Source organism: Ranitomeya imitator, chromosome 10 (genome assembly GCF_032444005.1).
Source record: "Ranitomeya imitator isolate aRanImi1 chromosome 10, aRanImi1.pri, whole genome shotgun sequence".
Classification (NCBI taxonomy): Eukaryota; Metazoa; Chordata; class Amphibia; order Anura; family Dendrobatidae; genus Ranitomeya; species Ranitomeya imitator.
In genome coordinates this window covers 35,708,284-35,731,409 of record NC_091291.1, presented here as the reverse complement: position 1 = coordinate 35,731,409, position 23,126 = coordinate 35,708,284, and the positions used below count along the sequence as shown (strand labels likewise).

At 45.6% G+C, this 23,126-nt stretch overlaps 1 protein-coding gene across 3 annotated transcripts in view; it reads left to right on the top strand.

Annotated features, from left to right (window-relative positions):
- LOC138651360 (AP-2 complex subunit alpha-1) overlaps positions 1 to 22,921 on the top strand; it is a 63,044-nt gene extending 40,123 nt beyond the window's left edge. The window contains exons 10-24 of one of the 3 annotated variants that reach the window (XM_069741483.1): positions 2,081 to 2,218; positions 2,471 to 2,653; positions 2,799 to 2,896; positions 3,103 to 3,334; positions 3,444 to 3,608; positions 3,709 to 3,866; positions 5,141 to 5,203; positions 5,813 to 5,878; positions 7,115 to 7,197; positions 7,306 to 7,396; positions 8,104 to 8,226; positions 8,349 to 8,465; positions 19,103 to 19,172; positions 19,453 to 19,587; positions 20,166 to 22,921. In XM_069741483.1, the coding sequence (XP_069597584.1) occupies positions 2,081 to 2,218; positions 2,471 to 2,653; positions 2,799 to 2,896; positions 3,103 to 3,334; positions 3,444 to 3,608; positions 3,709 to 3,866; positions 5,141 to 5,203; positions 5,813 to 5,878; positions 7,115 to 7,197; positions 7,306 to 7,396; positions 8,104 to 8,226; positions 8,349 to 8,465; positions 19,103 to 19,172; positions 19,453 to 19,587; positions 20,166 to 20,243 (1,800 nt within the window). In that variant the 3' untranslated portion in view covers positions 20,244 to 22,921. The remainder of the gene's footprint in view (positions 1 to 2,080; positions 2,219 to 2,470; positions 2,654 to 2,798; positions 2,897 to 3,102; positions 3,335 to 3,443; positions 3,609 to 3,708; positions 3,867 to 5,140; positions 5,204 to 5,812; positions 5,879 to 7,114; positions 7,198 to 7,305; positions 7,397 to 8,103; positions 8,227 to 8,348; positions 8,466 to 19,102; positions 19,173 to 19,452; positions 19,588 to 20,165) is intronic. The other 2 variants (XM_069741481.1, XM_069741482.1) reach the window with 2 other exon arrangements.
- The last annotated feature ends 205 nt before the right edge of the window (positions 22,922 to 23,126 follow it).

Sequence of the window (23,126 nt, the reverse complement as noted above, 5' to 3'; positions counted from 1 at the left end):
CTCGTCCCGCAAAAAACAAGACCTAACATGACTCTGTGGACCAAAATATGGAAAAATTATAGCTCTCGGAATGTGGTAACGCAAAAAATATTTTTTGCAATAAAAAGCGTCTTTTAGTGTGTGACGGCTGCCAATCATAAAAACCGCTATAAAAACCCGCTATAAATAGTAAATCAAACCCCCCATTATCACCCCCTTAGGGAAAAATTAATAAAATAAAAAAAAGTATTCATTTCCATTTTCCTGTTGAGGCTGTGGTTGGGCTCAGGGTTAGGGGTTGGAGGTGTGGTTGGGGCCAGGGTTAGGGGTTGGAGCTGTGGTTGGGGCCAGGGTTGGGGGTGTGGTTAGGGGTGTGTTGGGGTTAGGATTGGGATTAGGGGTGTGTTGGGGTTAGGGTTGGAGATAGAACTGGGGGGTTTCCACTGTTTAGGCACACTAGTGGCTCTGCAAACGCAACATGACGTCCGATCTCAATCCATACACTTCTGCGTTGAAAAAGTAAAACTCTGCTCCGTCCCTTCCGAGCTCTGCCATGCGCCCAAACAGTGCTTTACCCCCACATATGGGGTATCGGCGTACTCAGGACAAATTGGACAATAACTTTTGGGGTACAATTTTTTCCTGTTACCCTTGGTAAAATACAAAACTGGGGGCTAAAAAATCATTTTTGTGGAGGAAAAAAAGGATTTTTTTATTTTCACGGCTCTGTGTTATAAACTTCTGTGAAGCACTTTGGGGTTCAAAATGTTCACCACACATCTAGAAAAGTTCCTTGGGGGGGTCTAGTTTCCAATTGGGGTCACTTATGAGGGGTTTCTACTGTTTAGGCACATTAGGTGCTCTGCAAACGCAACGTGACGCCCACAGACCATTCCATCAAAGTCTGCATTCCAAAATGCCACTTCTTCCCTTCCAAGCTCTGCCATGCACCCAAACAGTTTTCTCCCACATATGGGGTATCAGCGTACTCAGGACAAATTGGACAACAACTTTTGGGGTCCAATTTCTCCAGATACCCTTGGGAAAATACAAAATTGGGGGCGAAAAATCATTTTTGTGAAGAAAAAAAAAAAAAGGATTTTTTTTATTTTTACGGCTCTACATTATAAACTTCTGTGAAGCACTTGGGCGTTCAAAGTGCTCACCACATATCTAGATAAGTTCCTTAGAGGGTCTACTTCCCAAAATGGTGTCACTTGTGGGGGGCTTTCAATGTTTAGGCACATCAGGGGCTCTCCAAACGCAACATGGTGTCCCATCTTAATTCCAGCCAATTTTGCATTGAAAAGTCAAACTGCGCTTCTTCCCTTCCGAGCTCTGCCATGCGCCCAAACAGTAATTTACCCTCACATATGGGGTATGGACGTACTCAGGACAAATTGTACAACAGCTTTTGGGGTCCAATTTCTCCTTTTATCCTTGGTAAAATAAAACAAATTGGATCAGAAGTAAATTTTTTGTTAAATGTTCATTTTTTATTTTTTTTTAAACATTCCAAAAATTTCTGTGAAACACCAGAAGGGTTAATAAACTTCTTGAATGTGGTTTTGAGCACCTTGAGAGGTGCAGTTTTTAGAATGGTGTCACACTTGGGTATTTTCTATCATATAGACCCCTCAAAATGACTTCAAATGAGGTGTGGTCCCTAAAAAAAAAAAACGGTGTTGTAAAAACGAGAAATCGCTGGTCAACTTTTAACCCTCATAACTCCCTAACAAAAAAAGTTTTGGTTCCAAAATTGTTCTGATGTAAAGTAGACATGTGGGAAATGTTACTTATTAAGTATTTTGTGTGACATATTGTATCTCTGTGATTTAAGGGCATAAAAATTCAAAGTTGGAAAATTGCGACATTTTCAAAATTTTAATTTTTTTTCATAAATAATCGCAAGTAATATCGAAGAAATGTTACCACTAACATGAAGTACAATATGTCACGAAAAAACAATGTCAGAATCAGCGGGATCCGTTAAAGGGTTTCCAGAGTTATAACCTCATAAAGTGACAGGGGTCGGAATTGTAAAAATTGTCTGACACTTAGGTGTTATTCACTTTCTATATGTCCCGCTTACTGATTACAGACGGAGAGAGACGTCAGCGTCCGGCAGCGAGCCGCAGACCTCCTCTACGCCATGTGCGACCGTACAAATGCTAAGCAGATCGTGTCTGAAATGCTGAGCTACCTGGAAACGGCAGATTATTCAATCCGGGAGGAAATTGTAAGTGGCATTTTCCTTTATGGTTTGGGGGTAACATTCGGTGTGTATTTCTTTGGCCAACTTGTGCTACTGTGGCTAGTTTATGTATGTTTTTGAAGATTTTCAATCATTGGACCGTTCTGGTCATAAATGAATCGTTGTCTCACTAAAGGATGATACTGAACGTGGGACTACACGCTTTTTAGATCATCTGTTACGGAACAAGTTGCCTTTTGCTCTGCACAAACAGTCGTTCACTTTCTCCAAATTTAGGTGTTGAAAGTCGCCATCCTGGCTGAGAAGTATGCCGTGGATTACAGCTGGTACGTGGACACTATTCTGAACCTGATCCGCATTGCCGGGGATTATGTCAGCGAAGAGGTCTGGTACCGCGTCATCCAGATTGTCATAAACCGGGATGACGTGCAGGGCTATGCCGCCAAAACTGTGTTCGAGGTAAGATTTTTTTTTTTTTTTTGTTGTGGGGAATATAATCTGCTTTTTAGATTTGGGGAAGTTCATAGAAAATGTTTTATTGTGCATTGTTTTATTTATTTATTTTCGGAGTTGTGTGTCAAGTATCTGATTTGTAAATTTTCAGGCTCTACAGGCCCCAGCGTGTCATGAGAACATGGTTAAAGTCGGGGGCTACATCCTTGGAGAATTTGGAAACCTCATCGCTGGAGATCCTAGGTCAAGGTAATAATTTTTCTCCTAAATATTCCAGCCTCAGTAGAGGTCACCTCTCTGTTTACAACACTCCCTATTAAAAACCTATAAAGTCACAAGTCGAGAGACCATCAGATTTATGGTCCGGTGATGTATAGTGTGGACAGATAATTGGGCAAGCCAATATGATGATCGCCATGCTGAAAAGAATGCCTTGCTTATGTTTCTCTACGTAGTCCTTTGGTGCAGTTTAACCTCTTGCACTCCAAGTTCCACCTGTGCAGCGTGTCGACCCGAGCCCTTCTACTCTCCACCTACATTAAATTCATCAACCTCTTCCCGGAAACCAAACCCACGATTCAAGACGTGCTGCGCTCCGACAGTCAGATCCGAAACGCGGACGTGGAGCTCCAGCAGAGGGCAGTAGAGTACCTGAAGCTCAGCTCCATTGCAAGCACGGATGTCCTGGTAAGGAGGGGGTTAGTGAACACCGCGGAGGCTCATAATTATCATATGTCTTATGGTAACTTACTGCAATTCCCAATTTTATTTTAATTTTTTTTGCCCCTTTTTATAGGCCACAGTTCTGGAAGAGATGCCTCCTTTCCCAGAAAGAGAGTCCTCGATCCTGGCCAAACTTAAGAAGAAGAAGGGACCTGGTGCCGTCAACGAGTTAGAAGAAGGGAAAAAGGATCAAAACTCTGAAATAAATGGTGGAGTGGAAGCAACGCCGAGCACTGCGGTACGAGGCTGCGTATTAGGACATCTAGTGCATAGAGACGCCGTTTTTACACGATTCCTAGCACCATCTTCTATATCTGGTGCCGTCTTTCTTTTTACAGTCTACTCCTTCCCCCTCTGCGGATCTCCTGAATCTGCGGACCGCCCCTGTTACGGGATCTGCGGCACCGAACGCCGGCAGCCTCCTGGTGGATGTGTTTTCAGATTCGCCATCTGCCGCTTCGTCGCTAGCTCCGGGGACTGAAGATAACTTTCTCAGGTATGGATGCTTGCTTGTAGTTTTTGGAAACGTACTATAATTGTGCTTTTCTGGGAGTTTTTTTTCTACATTTTGGAGTTTTTCCAGGACTTAAATATTGATGATTGTCAGTGTTTAATAAGTCATGGTTTTACTGCAAAAATGATCAGATTAAAGGGGTCACAGTGATGACTTTTCATTGCCTACCAATGTGGTACTATTTTTCACAGCTGTACTGTGGTTTCGGTGCTCTTTAATGAGATTGAGCAGCTCGGCCACTACAAAATGTATGAAGCCGTGCCTAGTAGTAAGCAGGAGACCATAACACATCGATTGTGGGTACTGGTTGAAAGACCCCCATCAATCTGATATTATAGAGGAGGCAACACATAAGTTATCCAGTTACTCAGTATGGGACCGCCAGAGATAGCCGAGCGCAGCATTCTGCTGGCCTTTGGCACACTAAGAATGAATGGAGTGGAGATAGACGATCAACCGCTGCCCTCACGTCTAGTTATCAGAAGTGCTGGAGAGGACCCCCAGCGATCAGATAGTTATCGCCCATGCCATGGAGAGGGGATAACTTTCAAACTTTGTACAGCCCTTTTAAGGATAGTCATCCTTATTAAAGCAGATTTGTCACAAGGTTTTTGCCACTTATTCTGAGCGCAGCATGATGTAGGGGCTAAGACCCTGATTCCAGTGATGTAGCTTATTGGATTGCATGCGGTCATCACTGCTTTCTCTACTGCGGAACTTTGTATAACCAGCAAGCGGCAAATGAGTGGGGTGAGGGGTGGTTGGACTACATGACAGCAGGTTTACTAGTCCTCTAGAAATGATCTTCAGCAGAGAAAACACATCAACATGACAGCAAGCAGCCCAGTAAGTGACACATCGCTGGCATCAATGCCTCTGTCTCTACAATATGCTGCTCTGATATTAGGTGGCAAAAACCTGACAAATTCCTTGTCAACTTTTTTACATTCAATGCAAAAAGAGGTCGAAGAAAATATCCTCAAATACAAGATGTGACTGTTCTCGGTGGTACGGCTTTGTGCTGTAACGCGGCGCTGCGTTGTCTGCTCGCGGACCCCATGTGTATGGATCTTCCCCGATCCCGTCTCCCGCTTACATTGCTGTGTGTATGCTGCCGCCCTGTCCATCCACTGTCTAATTGCATGTCCGTTTCCTGTCTTCTTTTTCCTTGGTCTTTGTGTTTCCCCCTCTGTCTTGCTGCTGGTGGGATTGTTTCTTGTCTGTGTCTTGTCTTGCTGTGATTGGATGGTGTACAGTGACTTGGAGCCGGCGTCTGAGAGTCCCTCGTCTTTGTTGGCGGATGCCGCCCAGCCTCCAGAGTAAGGGCAGATTTTTTTTTTTTTCTTTCATAAATGCATCATTGAAATTTAATAAGTGCGGACTACTACTCCCATGAATGGCGTGGTCCCCATCAATCAGACACTTGTCATGTATCCTCTGGATAGGTGATAAGTTGAGGAATGGACAACCCCTTTAAGCCTTGTTTGGTTGGTGCGAGTTGATTTTCAGGACTCGGTCACCCTGCGAATCGCCTCCTACCTTCCAGCGGATCTCCTTTCGATTAGCCGGCCTGGTGCAACATCATGGTAGCGGTGTGATGCCAGGGTGGTTAATCAGTGGCCACAGATTCCGGGCGAGCACCATGGTCCGGGTCTGGACTATCGATTTGCACCATTCCGGAATGTTAAGGTTTCTGTATTAATAAGTGATATTTTTGTGTCTTACCTTCCCAGTGCAACCAGTTTAGAGTAAAGGTCTCTTCCAGTTGCCCCCTTACCCATTTAATTTTTGTGGTCTATTAATGACTAACGCTTTTCCCTAACAAATGCATTTAATTTTTTTTCTCTCCTTTTTGGTTGCATCCTCCTCCTCGCCTTTCCCATTCTTTTTTTTTTTTTCCCTCCCGCTTCTTCCTCTTCAACTTTCAGCTCTGGCTCTGCTGCTTCCGAGGATCCTGCTTTACCTATCGCTGAGGCTGATGAGCTCCTAAACAAGTAAGACAGGCATGTGTACTCCTGCGTGTGTGCTCGATGCCTCTGGACATAGGTCTGGCGCTTTACTTCTGCCGTGCCGTTCTGTATAACGTGTCCGTACAGGATAACGTGTCCGTACAGGCTAACGTGTCCGTACAGGCTAATGTGTCCGTACAGGCTAATGTGTCCGTACAGGCTAATGTGTCCGTACAGGCTAATGTGTCCGTACAGGCTAATGTGTCCGTACAGGCTAATGTGTCCGTACAGGCTAATGTGTCCGTACAGGCTAATGTGTCCGTACAGGCTGCATGCAACACAACTTTGTGCAAAAAGGTATCGAGAAACCACACGTTGGAGGCAAGATATTCGGGAAGGAGCACTGCGAGCTAAGCTCTTGTCTGATAGTATGCAGGGGTGCACAAACTTTCTGCTTTCCATTTACCTGCACACTCTCCTGTGCCTTCTACTGGCGGTGGGAATAGTGCAACTATATTGTACGGTGGGTTTCCCTTTAAATTACTTTTATGGGATATTGACAGGACATGCTTGTCTGAAGAATGGGGATGCCTCACCTAATAGCAGAACAGGGTAGTATATCGAGAAGAGGATGTCGCTTGGGTAAACCACGTGACCGCCAGTCACCATCTTGCATCTGTTGGTCACTGGCTTCATCTATGCGAACGGAAAGCTAACAGCCGGGTGTGAACGACTATATTTGTCACACCAGTTATTCATCATAGTAATCTCCAAGTCCTATCCCAGTATGTAGTAGGTGTTATAATATTAGTAAATATCTCCAATTAGAAAGGTAGTATAGTTCTTCTGATTAGCGATGTCAATTGCTCCATGTGCAGGGCATTGCACTAACTGTCACTGAGTGGTCGTCACCATGGATACCTGAGCTACTGCATGCCCTACACGTGGGGCAGGCAACATAGCAAATCAGAAGAACTATACTACATTTGTAACTGGAGATATTTGCTAACATTATATTAGTGGGATAGGATCTTGGAGATAGGAATACTCCTTAAAATTTCTGCTTGGTCAGCAATATTTCTGTACAGCGAGGTGTTCCAACCATTTTCGCCACTTTTTTTTTTTTTTGCACTGTCTGCTGTTCTACGTGTGATGCTCTAGATGGTGGCGTTTCTCGCATGTGTTTGATTTGGCCGTATGTTTCATCCTGCCGGGTTCTCCCAGAGCGTGGCTTACTGCAGAGCCCATAATGAAACCTTTCCTTGCTTTTGTGGTTTTTAGGTTCGTGTGCAAGAATAACGGTGTCCTGTTTGAGAACCAGCTTCTGCAGATCGGTGTGAAGTCTGAATTCCGCCAGAACTTGGGTAAGTAGCAATGATGGCCCACAATATGGCTTGCCAATAAAATGGCGCTATTGCCTCCTGCTTTTGCTGTTGTAGCTGTATGTTTAACGTCTTTTTCTTCTGCTGTAGGTCGCATGTATTTGTTTTATGGTAACAAAACCTCGGTGCAGTTCCAGAGCTTTACACCCACCGTGTCGTATCCAGGTGACCTGCAGAGTCATATCCTTTATGCACTGGTCTGTGCATGATTATCATCCCTAATAATATAGTTATGAGTGCACTTATTAACCTTTAATCCTTTTTGAGTATTTTCTATCAAGTCAACGGCAGCATGCCAGACGGGAGTCCTGTCAATTGTTGTTTCTCTACTCCTGGCAGCTCTTGGACACCACACGGACTCCACCTCTCTTGTCAACTACAGAGACAGTTATATAAGTAGTGATAAACGATTAGCTTCAGATATATAACTAAGCGGATTCACAACAATTATCAATGCCAGGTGAGCAATCTTCTGATGAGTAGCCTATGAGATTCAGCTTTACTTGGTCTCTCCTGTCTCCTGCTTGAAAGCTGGCTGAGAAACCTATTACAAGCAGGAGGCAGCCTGACTTTAGAGACACTGCAAAGTAAGGGACAAATAGTTTGATGTCACTGTCTTCTTTTCTGAGCACAAACCAAGTGCAGTTTTGATAAGCCTCCAACAATATCAGAGCAGAGGAATAAATCATGTTGGCAGACAACTTGGAAATAGCACATCAACTAAATCGGGTATACACAAGGCATACTCCAGGACTTCTGTGTTATTACCATTTACGGCCAAATAAGCAATCCCGGAGTGCTGCCTTAAGAGTTTATAAATAATAATTGTGCATTAGTTATTAGTTGTTTCCATTAATAGTTTCACCATCCTTAACATTCAGCAATACAGCTCAATATTCAGACCAAGCCGGTCGACCCCATGGTGGAAGGAGGGGCACAAGTTCAGCAAGTGCTGAACATTGAGTGCTTAACGGACTTTGACGATGCACCTCTCATTAATATTAAGTTTAGGTAATTGACAACTTTAAATTTGTATTGTTTTTGCTTCCAGAAAAATAAGCTATTTGACACACAACCCTAAGAGCATTTCTAATCTCCACTTATTTTCATATTTTTTTTCATATCATCTTTAGGTATGGAGGAACACTACAAAACATCACACTGAAACTGCCGATTACCACCAACAAGTTCTTCCAAGCTACTGAGATGCCGTCCCAGGACTTCTTCCAACGCTGGAAACAGCTCAGCCTGTAAATGAATCTATCTTGCGACAATTTTTCTCTCTCTTTAGATTTAACCCCTTCACGACATTCGCCGTACGTGTATAACTCAATTCGTAAGCGGGTGTATGGAGCAGGCTCACGCAGGACCTGCCGCTAACAATTGTGGGTGTTGCGATGCTCTGCCCATGATTATTAACCTGTTAACTCTCGCTGTCATTCTCTGACAGCGCTATGTAACATGCCCCGGCATGCATGCGTTTCATTCTCTCTGCCATCGCGGGTCACCGATGGATTGTCATAGCAGGGGGTCAGCAGATGATCCCCATGCTTGTCATTATGGAGCTCCTCTTAAATTTTACATGTGACCAGGTTTCAAAGGACATCGTGTTTTCTGCTATATACAGCGATGCTGTGGAATCCCTGCATATAGCACAGGCGATCGGAAAATCATAGCTTCAAGTACACTAAGGGGACTAACAAGTTCAATGAAAAGGGAAAAAGTGTTCAAGAAATATGAAAAAAATTAAAATAAAAGTTCAAATTACCTTCCTCCCCCATTGAAAAATAAAAAAATAAATATTCCTGTGGTATCACCGCATTTAGAAAAGTCAGATCTATCAAAATATAGAAACGGTTAACCAGATTAACACCGTAAATGGGAAAAAATTCAAGAACGGCAAAATTGTTTTCTTTATTGCGTCATTGGGGGTCACCGGTAACATGGGTGTATGCTGCCGTCTGTAGGAGGCTGACACTAGGCAAAAAAAACAAACTGGCTCCTCAGCAGGGTACACCCCATTGATCGGCATAAAGCTCACTTTAGCCTAATGTCAGTAGCAGGCAGACCTAGATCTGATCCCAGAGCCATCTTTTTCTCCTTAGGTCACCTTGTTTGTGTGTTACTAACTTTTTTGCTTTTTTTTCAGGTTCTTCAAGGTAACATGGTGTCATTTCTCACACTCGGTTTTCCCCAAATATGTGACACTGGAAACAGTGTGGTGCCATCCACATCGTACCATCTCTGGTCTGCGAGGCAATACCTTACTCGCCGACACTTCAAGCGTGTCCCAGGGTGGCTTATGTCAGCCAATCCTTTTGCCTGTTCCCCAGCCCTCTCCTCGGAGCAGTACCTGGAGAAAGACTGTGGTCACTCCTCAGTAGCTCTCCCTCCTGAGGGTCGACGCCGTCTTCTGCACCGTTTGGGGCCACAACCCTGTGGGAAGGAGGACGCCCTGTTCTTTTCCAGTGACCACCCCCTCCTCACCTGGGGGCGCCTGATGGATTGATACGAGGGAGTTGGGACCTCGACCCGACAGGTACTGTCCCTCCCTTCTCCACAGTTACTATTCAGGCGCGGGGGTATCTACAGGGATTATGGATGCTCCAGCTTCTATCCTCTAACATCACACTTTCTTTCCTACTCGCCGATGTCTGAGATAAATTTACTCCCCGGTTTCTCAGGCATCCGCTTCCCCTGTACACACCCATCCTCGTGCTTGCCTGCCAATCAGCGTGCGAGGGCTCATGCTCTCGCTGTCCGTCGTATGGGAGCGCTCGGTTAATCCCTTCCCCACGTGTGCACCAGCCAGTCAGCGCGCTAGGGTTCTCGCTCCTATGGGAGCACTTGTCTACCCACAGAGCGGGCCTTATCAGCGCGACGGGTCAAAGCCCTTCTGCTTCCTTGTTGTCGGCTCGGTAATATTACAGCTCCAGCCACAGCCAACAAGCGGTCCCTCCCTCACCCCCCCCCCCCAGGACCATCCTTCTTTCCAACAGGCACACCGACCTACTCAGACGGAGATTCTGCTCCCAAAACCGGTAGGCTCTGTACAGGCTGTTTTCTTTCTAGGCTTGGCTCTCTTCAGCAGCCCCAGGCCTCTAGATATGCCCAGACTTAGGGAGTCTCTCTCCCGTGCCTCCCTCACTATTATCCACTACATTTGTGCCCTCTGTTAAAAGAAGGGACCAACAGTTCAGACCTCTGCGTTCTGCCCAGATTGCACCCCTTCCACCACCATGCAAGCCCGGGATGAGGGCACAACTTCTAGAGTGGGCTGTCGCCATTTCTCAATCCGTAACTGACCTAACCAAGTTATCCTAGTACCTGGTGCAGGTCCTATATAACCTGTCAGGCACCACCAGTTCTAAGATTAATCCTCCGGATAAATTGCAGGCATCCATCCATCACCCTGAGTGTGGCAGGTCATGGATAAGTGAAGTGGACACACCTTAGTTCCTCATCTGGTTCCCCTTCTCCTTCTAGGTCCTTCAGAATTCCCTCAAGTGTCCCACTCCTGCTTCCCTGACGGAGCCCCGTGGTCCGACCTTGATTCAAAGTCAGATTCTGATTCTGACACGGATCAAACTCCACAATATGGTCAACAGCTTCATCTCTGCCGTCAATCAGATCAGTGTCCTGCCCCAGATCAGTCTGTCTCATTCAAAAAGTCAAAGCGCCCTCTCTGGTTGTTTTCCAATCACAAGGTGTTTGAGGGAATCTTTTCACAAAGCCGTGGGAACACCGGGATAAGTGTTTCCCAGGTAGAAGGCAGTTGGATATCTTATATCCTTTCTGCCCCGATCTTCTCAGCAAATGGGCAGAACCCCCAGCCATGGACTTTCCAGTTTCACACCTGTCCGTTAGACTGTCCTGTCAATTCCTGATTGCTCCTCTTTCAAGGACTCCACTGACAGACAGATCGGGGCTCTTGCCAATTCACCTTTGAAGCTGCTCGCGCCTCTGTCCAGCCTTCGCTTCCACATGGGTAACCAAGTCTGTGTCTGCCTGTGCAAAGCTCTTTAGTCAGGGTGTTTTATCAGCGGCCTCAGCAGACAAACTGGACCCGATTGCCCACGCAGCTAAATATCTATTTCCAGGTCACCACCTGACAGCACCATGGAGGACGTCCTTCTTATTCGCAGTGGGACAGGAAACACGAGAGTTTAAAAGGACCCTCCCCCTTCCACCCTTCAGTGTTTTTCCTGTCCCACTGTGGATAGGAACGACGAGAGATCGCTGTCCCTACAGAGCGTGCGGATCGGGGGGGCTCAGCCTCTTCCTTCCCACGGGCCGAATCTCTGTATCGCCGACACCCAATTAAGCGGGTCCCTCAGCGACGCCAGTGCAGCGCTGCTCCTGGCGAGGAGGTCGCTTCCCCCTGGGGGGGGGGCTCTCGACCTCGGATGACTACCCCAAGCATACCTGCGCATGGTCTCTGCAGGGTGATCCCTTCGCAGATAGTCCGGCAAGGAGAGGCAGGTTCGGCAGAATGCTGGAGAGAACGCTGGACTCCATGTGTTCCTCGGCGGTAAATGGGCTTTGAACTTCCGGTTCACCGCTGCCGCATCACTTCCGGGTCAGGGCGGCAGCAAGGGGGCGGTCTTCCTCTTCGCTCCTGTAGGGGGACTGGGACACAAGCAAAAGGATTTAAGGTAAGTGGCTAGATAGCGCTAGGCACCGCAGCTGTAATGGACCCAGGTGCTATACCGGCTGTCAGCGTAGAAGCTCCGGGGAAACAGGATTCCCTGACGCATGTGAGTCCCGCTTAGAGGTGCGCTCCTTATAGGCCCATTAAAGGTACTAGTAGTGGTCCCTTTGTCTGTTCCAGGGGCGTCCTTCATCTGGGGATAAGAAGACGGGCAGAACTAAGAGATGTCCAATATGTGCTACAAAACTTGTTGCCTCATGGCAGAAGCCTCTGTGCGAGTCCTGCACCGCTCGTATTGTAGGAGAGGAACAGGCCTCTCTATTAACAAGCATGAGAGCTATGGTTAGAGAAGAAGTGCAGGCTTCTATATCTAACATATCCGCCTCCCAGCCGATCCAGCCTGAGTTCCAGGATCCTCCCAGGTCTAGGAAGAGGCAGAGAGAGTCAGATTCATCGTCTGAGGACAGTCCATCAGAATCTGATATAGAGGAAGAGGAGGAAGTATGTAGAGACCCTCCTCAAAAGGGGAAAAAGTATCTATTCTCTTCCAACGATATTGATGAACTGCTGGGTGCGGTCAGGCAAACTATGCAGGTTGAAGAACCTTCTACCTCTCTCTCCGTACAAGATGAGATGTTCGGGGGGCTGCCTTCGCAGACTTCAAAAGTCTTTCCAGTTAATGCCCACATTCGGTGAGTCCGAGTTCAGTCTCTGCTTTTGCTCAGAGATTGCAGCTACTGACCCCTTCTTAACCTCTTCCCGCAGCTCAATGATTTTGGAAGAGTGGGAGGAGGCAGAGAAGAGGATATCGATCCCGAGAGACTTTAGACTCCGTCTTCCCTTTGACCATGAGGAGGTCAAAGACTGGGAAGATATACCAAAAATTGACATCCCACTAGCGAAAGTGTCCAAGAGAACTGCCATTCCGTTCGAGGACTCCTCGAATTTAAAGGAGCCCATGGACAGAAAGGCAGATGGCCTCCTTAAGAAAGCTTGGGAAAGTTCGGCCGCTGTGATCCGCACAAATATTGCGGCGACTTCTGTGGCGAGAGCCATGCATCTGTGGGTTGACGATTTAAAGGATCAATTGTCAGCCAAGACTTCTAGGGAAACTATCATCAATGCTGTCCCTTTACTTAAACTAGCCACAGGTTTCCTTGCAGATGCTACGGCAGAATCTGTCAGGTTCACAGCCAGGGGGCAATCACTATCTAATGCAACCCGTAGGGCCATTTGGTTAAAAAGCTGGTCGGGGGATGTTCCTTCTAAGAAGAAACTATGTTCCATTCCCTTTTCAGGTGGCCGTGTTTTTGGGCCTGTATTAGATGACATTCTGGAGAAAGCTTCTGATGAAAAGGGGTTTCCAGAAGAGAAAAAGAAAAAATTCCAGCCCTTTCGTAGACCCTATTACAGTCAGAGATCAGACTATAGGGGTAAAGGTAAACAGGGGAGATGGAGTTATCAGAAAGGGGGAGAAAATAGGAACCGAAATAGAGATCCAGGTCCCTCAAACCCCAGGTCTGAGTTCCGAAGGAAATGACGCCACCAGGATAGGGGGTCGGTTGTTGAATTACCTGGAGGAGTGGAATAAAATTACCTCAAATCCTTGGGTCCTTCAGGTTATATCTCAGGGGTACAGGATAGAGTTTGTATCTCGTCCCCCAGAGAGATTTTTCATTTCCAACTCCCGTCTCTCTTCAGTCTCACCAATGTGGTCAGACATTCAGGATCTCCTCCGGATGGAGGCAATAACTCCCGTACCTCCTCACCAAATGGGAACAGGTCACTACTCGGGTCTTTTCTCTATAATAAAACCGTCAGGAGAATCCCGAACCATCATAAATCTCAGGCCGCTAAACAGATGGTTGTCGTACAAGAAATTCAAGATGGAGTCCATTCGCTCCACAATTCCCCTATTAGGGAAGGACGTGGTAATGTGCACTTTGGATCTAAAAAGTGCGTATTACCACGTTCCAATTTCTTCACAACATCAAAAGTACCTAAGATTCGCGATAGAGAAAGAGGGTTCAGTCCTCCACTATCCATTCCGTTGCCTTCCATTTGGACTGGCATCGGCTCCGAGAGTTTTCACAAAACTCATCATAGAGATCGTGTCTTACCTAAGGAAGCGAGACATCATTATAGTACCATATCTAGACGATTTCCTGTTAGTGGCAGACTCAGAGTCCCAACTCAGGATCGACTCTCGATTGGTGATCTCCACACTGCAGAATCTAGGTTGGGTGTTGAACTGGAAGAAATCACACTTAACCCCAAGATCAAGGAGACAGTTTCTGGGTGTAATACTAGACTCGAACATCAGGAAGTCTTTTCTTCCAGACAGAAGACAGTCAGACCTGATAGAGAAGGTTCGACAGTTTGCAAGAACTCGGGTGACGATAAGAGATGCAATGAAGATCCTAGGCCTAATGACAGCCTGTATCCCATGCGTCAGCTGGAGCCAATTCCTTTCCCGTCAACTACAAAGAGCGGTTCTAACAACATGGGACAGAAGACAGTCTTCATTGGACAGACAGTTTGTCCTATCCTATCGAGTCAAGAAATACCTGCGATGGTGGACGGTGTCAAAGAACCTTCAGGTGGGGGTCCCATGGATCCAGACCCCGGCCGTCACGGTAACAACGGACGCGAGTCAACAAGGTTGGGGCGGCCAGGTTCTCGGAAGATACTACCAGGGACAATGGAATTCGGAAGAGAGCAACAATTCCTCAAACCACAGAGAGCTACAGGCGGTTTGGAAGGTTCTGTGTTCAGCCCGGACCCTATTAAGGAACAGACATCTAAAGATCCTATCGGACAACACGACGGCGGTAGCTTTCCATCGCCATCAAGGGGGCCCGAGACATCCGAAGCTACAACATCTGGCGGATCAGATCTTCGAATGGGCAGAAAGATCGGTACTTTCAATTTCAGCAGTCCACTTAGAAGGCTCAAGGAACCAGGTTGCGGATTTCCTGAGCAGAGAAAAGCTATCACCCATAGAGTGGGAACTGAACAGCAGAATTTTCGATACCCTATGTCAGCGCTGGGGAACCCCGACCGTGGATCTTTTCGCAACCAGAAAGAACGCAAAAATAAGAACCTTCTTCTCACTAAATACTCAGGAGAATCCAGCAGGGGTAGATGCCCTTTCTCAGTCATGGAGCTCGGGTCTGCTATACGCCTTTTCCCCTCTGGCATTAGTACCAAGGGTACTCAGAAAAATTTGCGAGGACAGAGCTCAGGTGATCCTGGTGGTCCCTTTCTGGGCCGGAAGGAGCTGGTTCCCCCTTCTAAAGAAGCTGGCAGTGGACAGTCCTTACCATCTTCCAGTCAGGGGGGACTTACTTTCTCAGGGTCCGATCTTCCATCAGAACCCAGAGAAGCTGCGGTTAACAGCTTGGATCCTGAACGGCAGATCCTGAGGGCAAGAAGGAGTGATTTCTATTCTACAAGCAAGTAGGAAACCAGTGACCTCAGCAATATACCTTAGAACCTGGAAGAAATTCTGCAGTTTTTGTGGAGACACAACAGTCGATGTTGATCATCCTAACATACCCAGGATTCTTGATTTCTTACAACAGGGATTCAAGAAGGGGCTCAAACCGAGTACTTTGAGGGTTCAAATTGCAGCCCTCAGTGTATTTTATGACTCTTCCCTTGCCGCCCACCCTTGGATCGCTCGGTTCTCTAGAGCGGTCTCGAGGCTCAAACCTCTAATCAGGAAGTCTGTCCCTCCCTGGGACCTTAATTTAGTCCTTAATGTATTATGCGAAGAGCCCTTTGATATAGAGAAGGATATAAATATCGCTAATCTTTCCCTAAAAGCAGTATTTTTAGTGGCCATTACATCAGCCAAAAGATTGGGGGAACTTCAGGCCCTATCCATCCAGAACCCTTATCTGCAGATATTTGATGATAGGTTGGTTTTGAGGCTTGACCCAGGGTTTCTTCCCAAGGTAGCCTCAGTGTCAAATATTAACCAAGAGGTCGTTCTTCCTGACAGCACGGATAGTTCCCTCCCTAATACAAATACGTGTTATACTTATGTGAAGTAACATTGGTGTTAATCTTATGTTCAAAATAAATTTTCTGTTTGCATCCATCCAGATGTGTTACTTTGGAAAATCACTAAAGGGTGGAAGGGGGAGGGTCCTTTTAAACTCTCGTGTTTCCTGTCCCACTGCGAATAAGAAGGACGTCCTCCATGGTGCTGTCAGGATGGATTCCTGGAAATACAATTATCGGTAAGATTAATTACCGTTTTCCGCATGTCCTGCTGCTCCGCCAGTGTTACCAGCATTATTGTAGCCATATGCAGATTCCTCTGGCTCAAGGCCTGGAGTGCAAACTCATCATCCAAGTCCCTTACCAATCTCTCCTTTCAAGGATCACGACTTTTCTGGTCTTAACTGGATCAGCTCCTTTCCGACACCACTGAAAGTGCCTCTCTTCCCCAAACTAAGAATAAACGTCCATTCACCAGGAGATGTTCTCTTCAGTTTCGTCATTTCTCTGGGACCTCCTCCCAGCGAGATCGGTGCATGATCCAGCGAGAGAGGAGGAAACCGTCCATCAAGTCTGCAGCTGTCATGGCCATTCTTAGTTCCAAGGGTATTGTAATCATTCTATACCTGGACAACCTCCTGATCAAGGGCCCGTCTTTTCAGGACTATTACAAAAGACTTCAGGTCACTCTGGACGTACTTACCCATCTAGGATGAGGAGTCAACACAGCAAAATCGTCTCTGGTCTCAGCCCAGCTCCTAGTTTTCATAGGCATGCTGTTTGATACCGCTCTCCAAAAGTTCTTTCAGTGGAAAAGATTTCTACAATCCACGTGGTGAGTCATGCTGGAAGTCACCCATCCTCACACTCTCTTCGACTCTACATGAGCGTTTTAGGGAAGATGATTGCTGCATTGGAAACCTGTCCCTTTTGTGCAGTTTCTTACCCAGCCTCTCTAACTTTCCTTTCTTGAGACAAAAGGATCTAGTCTCTGGATCACCCCATACTTCTGCCCGTTTGAGTAAAGCAGTCTCTGGCATGGTGGACTCTCTCCCACTCCATTCGGCAGGGGACATCATTCCTTCACTTGCAAGTTGTCACGATGGACGCAAGTCTCCTCAGCTAGGAGGTGGTCTTCCTTCATCACACAGTCCAGGGTCGCTGGAACCCTCGGGAAACCTCACTTCTCATCTACCTTCTGGAAATTAGAGCCAACTAGCGCTCTTCTCCACTGGCAAGACCTAGCGGAATGATCAGTTCGCATTCATTCAAACAATGCCACGGGTGTGACATGCATAAACCACCAGGGAGGGGGGACATGCAGCAAGTCCGTCATGTCAGAGGTCTCATGGATCCTAACTTGGGCCAAGCAACACATGCAAGCAATATCAACAGTGCATATTCCAGGTGTGGGCAATTGGTCCGCTGACTTCCTAAGCCGCCAGAGGGTCTCCTCGTGTGAGTGGTCTCTTAACCTCCCTGTGTTCTATAAGATCTGACAAAGGAGGGGCACTCCAAATGTCGATCTGATGGTGTCATGGATGAATCACAAGGTCCTTCATTTCGTGGCCAGGTCTCCCGACCCCCTGGCTGTCTGTTACGACGCCTAGGTCATTTCTTGGTTTCAGCTTCCGTACCTTTTTCCACCTTTTCTTCTGAGCCCCAGACTTGTCAAGATGGAAGGCGTATCAGTCATCTTAGTTGCTCCAGATTGTCCCAGGAGAGCCTGGAATTCAGTTTGTACACCTTCTCTCAGGGTCCCCTTCTTCCATCAGAATTCTCGATCTCTCAATTCAATGGCATTGCCGTTGAGGCTGCAGTCCTGAGAGGTAGGTTTCTCGTCCCAGGTTATACAGACCATGATCAGGGCAAGGAAATCTTCGTCCTCCCGCATTTATCACTGGACGTGGAAGGCCTTTTTCTCCTTCGAGGCTGTGTCCCTCAATGAGTTGCTCGGAGGAAAGGATTTTACGGTGAGTACACAAAAATCCCTGTTTTTCGTTGGTGTGAGTATAGTCACATAGCACCCATGTCTTTTTTCCTTCCTTCCATCCTGGGGCTCATTCTACCCGGGAGGCGGGGGCCTCCTGGGATGTTCGCCACCAGGCTTCTGCAACCCAAATTTGCAAGGCCGCTACCTGGTTATCCCTTCATACTTTCGCAAGGTTCTATAGGGTGCATACCTACTCTTCAGCTGATGCCAGCCTAGGAAGAAAGGTGTTGCATGCAGAGGTTGCCCGTCATCCGACCTGATTTGAGCACGAATGTCGGTTCCCTCCCTTGTGACTGTTTTGGGAAGTCCCATGGTGTCCCCCAATTAAGCGATTAAGAAAAAGATTTTTGGTACTCACTGTAAATTTTCTCTTGGAGCTATCATTTGGGAACACCACTCACTCCCTGGTTTTTCTGCCTACGTTGTGCCTTCTCCTACTGCTTTTTCACTAACTGACGAAATTTGCGCCGATTAAGTGTACACTGCCTAGGAGGAGCAATTTTTTTTTTTTTTTTTGGCCTGGTGTCGGCCTCCTAGCAACAGCAGCATACACCCCAAGGTTACATGTGTCCCCAATGAAGGCTCCAAGAAAGATTTTACTGTGAGTACCAAAATCCTTCTTTTATTGGTTGCCTCAGATCCACAAAAAGAGGCTGTAGCAAGTGATCGAAAAGTCGCATGTATCCGAAAATGGTATTGGTAAAAAACGTTCTCTTGCCCTGCAAAAAAAATGAGCCATCACACAGCTCAATCGGTCAAAAAATACAAATGTTATGGGTGTCAGAAAATAGCGACACAACCCCCCAAATTTTTTTTTTCTTTGCAAACTTGAGATTATTTTTTTTTACCACTAAAATAATAATTAAAAAAAAATGGACATGTTTGGTGTCGTCGTAATCATATTGATGAGGAGAATCATACTGCAAGGTAATTTTTACCACAAAATATACACCGTAAAAACAATTCCCAAAAATGGTGTGCCATTCAAAAGTACAACTCATCCTGCAAAAAAACAAGTCCTCATATGTTAATGTGAGAGAGATATGGTTCTGGGAAGAAGGGGAGGAAAAAGCAAAAATAAAAATTAGCCATGTCGTGAAGAGGTTAAAAATCATTAAGGCTGTAAAAACCAACCTTTGCAAAATTTTTAATGTAACTTTTTATTTTAACCCTAAATATATGCACTATTTTTTTTTTCAATCTACTCAATTTTACAAATTTTTCCTTGTTTAAAGGCCTCAACAAGAAGCACAGAAAATTTTTAAAGCCAACCATCCCATGGATTCTGAAGTGACGAAAGCAAAGGTAAGCTCTTGTACGAAGAACCATTGATCTCAGTAGCTGAGACAGCCCCGTTTTGACATGACCACTATATAGACAGAGAAGGGGGCTGGCTCAGCTATAAAAAAAAAAAAAAAAAACAACAAAGTAATGGAGCTGCTGATAGGTTAAATTGCTGGTTTAAAGGGACTCTGTCAGCACAGAACGACTGTTCATACCGAGCATAGGCACTCGGTGCTTCAGGGTGGGGCCAAACCTCTCCACCACCAGGGTCTTAGATTTTGTTTTTCTCCCGCTTTGCCAGTTATTGGGCTTCGGTTCTGCTCTGCTAGAAAATGTGGATCCTAATCCCGACAACTATGTGGGTGCTGGCATCATCCAGACAAAATCTGTACAGGTCGGATGTTTACTGCGTTTAGAACCCAATATCCAAGCTCAGGTAAGTCGGGGCCTTTTACTTACAACGCCTTTAACCCCTTTATGACCTTGCGATTTTTCGTTTTTGTTTTCCACGAGACATAACTTTTTATTTTTCCATCAATATGGCCATGTGAGGGCTTGTTTTTTGCGGGACGAGCTGTGCTTTTGAGCGACGCCATTTATTTTACCATACAGCGTGCTGAAAAATGGGAAAAAATTGGTGCTTTTTGTGACACGCTCCCACCCGGTACCTGTTAATTTCCGCTGTCCGTGAGTGACAGCCGGATATAACAGTCCCAGAACAGACTGATCCTAGCACGGCAGCTTTTATCTGAGACCGTGACGCTCGGGTGGGAGAGACCACCTTGGACCGATTTGCACGGATGTCTGGGGTAAGTTGTGCACATTAAGAAGGGGCAGTTGAGGCCCCCCAATCGGGATCCTCTTCTTTTAGCCTAATGCACGGCTCGAATACCGGTATTGGCTTATTCATGGAGGTTATGACACCGGCCGCAGATCTGCTCAGCTATTAAAATATTATTACAAGTTTCCTCCTCCTAAATATCGTTCTCCATTTTTTATTTTTTTTTCCCCCAGATGTACCGACTGACATTGCGAACCAGCAAAGAAAGCGTTTCCAAGCACCTATGTGAGCTCTTATCCAAGCAGTTCTAAGCCAACAAAAAAAAGGATGTGATTGCTAAAGACAGTAAAACTGGCAAACACTACACGGAATCAGTTTACGATGCGTCAAACAAACAAAAACCGCGTGTCTGTGTGCATGTGACGGCAGAGACGGCGCCCCCCCGGTGACCTCTCTGCAGATTTGTCTTTATTTTGTGTGTATGTGCGTGTGCGGTCTACGTCCAGTAAAGTTCCCCCCCAAAAAAAGACTTTACAACTTGTATAAAAAAAAAAAGACAAGGTTAACTATTAATATTCTATCGTTCTAAGATGTGTGGTCGTTCTACTAGATTTTGTCGTTCTTGCCGTGACTATAAATTTACTAGACTGAAAGGGATGCATGAAGCCCCCCGAAATGCCGACTTAGAGGGTACGTCTCTCTCTCCATGTGGATAAGGGATCAGAAGTCCGCATGCTGCCTTCCCCTTCGGAAAGGACGCAGACACTTTTGACGCCGTAAAGCGGCAGCCATTTGTGGTGTTATTTTTTACGTGTCCCTTTTTTTTTCCGGATGTTAAGGAATTCGTGATCCGCATCTCATCACTTCCGGTACAAGGTAGGTGACCTGACGGACCATCTAGAAGTTTCGGAATAACTTTTGCCAAATTCCGCCACTGTCTCATATATGCAAGACCATGTTTTTTTTCCCCGTCTGTCTGTGCCAGTGAACGCACACTTTGAAGTGAGGAACGTGTCCTGTCCGACCCGCCACCTACGACCCTTAGTCAGTCCTAGTAATGAGTATTGCTGAACGTTGCAGACTTCTATTCTCAGATGTTTCAAGCCTCGCTGCTTGGACGGACCCCCCTTTTCTTGTTTTCTTCCTCCTCAGTGTTGTCGTACGACTGTCCGTTTTGGTAGAAGCATTCCATGCCTTTTTGTATCGTGTCCAGTGATTCCACACTGATTTTTTTTTTTTTTACCTCGTATAGTCATTCCAAGTCTGCACAAAGCCGTATGTCTGACCTCCCTCAACCTCCTTTTTAAACCGTCGCCCTAACTTTTGGGAAGAACCAGTGTTTTTTTATTTTTTTAGTGAGAATTACTAGCCCACCACTGTAAAGATCAAAATCCGATTCTGTCCATCTCGTAACGACTTTGTTACCCACTTGCTGCAGGTTATCTCATTACCTTCCCCCCCCCCAAAAAAAAAACAATTCTTAAACCTGTCTTGCAACTTATGGCTTAATTTTATTTTTTTTATATTTTTTTAATTTTTGTTTTATTTCTCATTTACGGCTTATAATTGCCAGTTTTATTTTTTCTTTTAAGGTGGGTTTTTTATTCTTTTTATTTTTTGTTTTTTAAACCTGCCGTTGTATATAGGTATATATAAATATATAAGATATTATATAAATGTTAATACGTAATCAGAGAGGTACATAGATAATGTCAGGACTCGCATCCCAGAAATTTGGGCGCCACACACAACCAGCCCAGCGAAACTGTCATTCGCCCAACAACCACTCCTACCCGTCAGAGGCCGCTCTGATTATTGTAGTGCTACAACTCTTTCAGCCCTCCTTTATTAAAGGGCTAGTACACATTAGCTGCGACTGCTGTATTAAGGATAGCCACATAGCCCTGATATTATCTACAGAGGCCGTAGCGATGGTATACCCATCTCCATGACCCTTTCCTTGTATGTAGTAGGTATAATATTAGCAAATGCCTCCAATTAGAAATGTTGTATAGTTCTTCTGATTTACTATGTCACTTAACCCATGTGCAGGACATTGCAGTAGCTTAGGTATCCATGGTTACGACCATTATCTGTCAATATGAGTGGTCGTAACCATGGATACTTAAGCTACTGCAATGCCCTGCACATGGGATACGATACAAAACTAATCAGAAGAACTATACTACATTTCTAATTTGATGTATTTGCGAATATTATTGTTACATCTGCTAAATATTGGGATAGGATCTTAAAGATGGGAATACCCCTTTTAATTCTGTTGTTTAGGAGCAGATGGAAGCTGCTAAATGTGGAAGCCTTTATAAAGGGGATTGTCGGCATCTGGTTTTTCGGAACGTCCCACCCTCGGTTGGCCGATGGGTGACAGATGGCGCCACCAATCCGATCCTAAGAATGGTCCATCAATATTCTGTACCTGGGGAGAAGCCCTTTAAACTGTATTACGCCCCTGTGTAGAGTCAGGCAGCACCAGTGACCATCTGGATTTGTCTTTAGAGAGGCGGATGGACCCTCATTTTTAACCCCAATTTTAAAAGGCTGGCACCACATAATGACATATTTTGTATAGTGACATTGAAAAAAAAAAATTAGGGCATGGCACGGGACCCCTTGACACTCCCTCCCACCAGCCATCCGTGCATTTGGAGGGCAGTCATGTCAATTTCATTATTTTTATTTATTTTTTATTACTATTTCAGTCTCCATTTTTCTTTTGTGGTTATGGAGTGCAGTTTTTCGCTGGTGCTGTTTTTTTTGTTTTTGTTTTGTTTTTTTCCCCCCCCTTTTGCCTATTGCCCTGCTATTCTACCAGCTCCCGAGAGTGTGTGCGTGTGTAGCTGCATATGGATGTATTGCCGAAGCTTCGTGCGTCCTGTATCATATTACTTACATATTTTCTATCTGTATTTTATAAACTGTATCATTCCCATCAGAAAAAGTCCTGGAATAAAAAGGTTGAGCCATGGAATTATTTTTTTTTTAATGTTTAGAAACTGTATATTCTTTGCTATTGTTGCACTTTTTATTTAGAGAAGGCAATCTTGCTGAGATCTAGTTGTCAGTGCAGGAGTTTGGGTAAGATCATGTGCGACGACCTAACGATTCCTCAGCCTGGCATTACAGGAACTGGTGAAGACATAAGCTGTGCCACCATTGAACGTGCCAGACGGTGG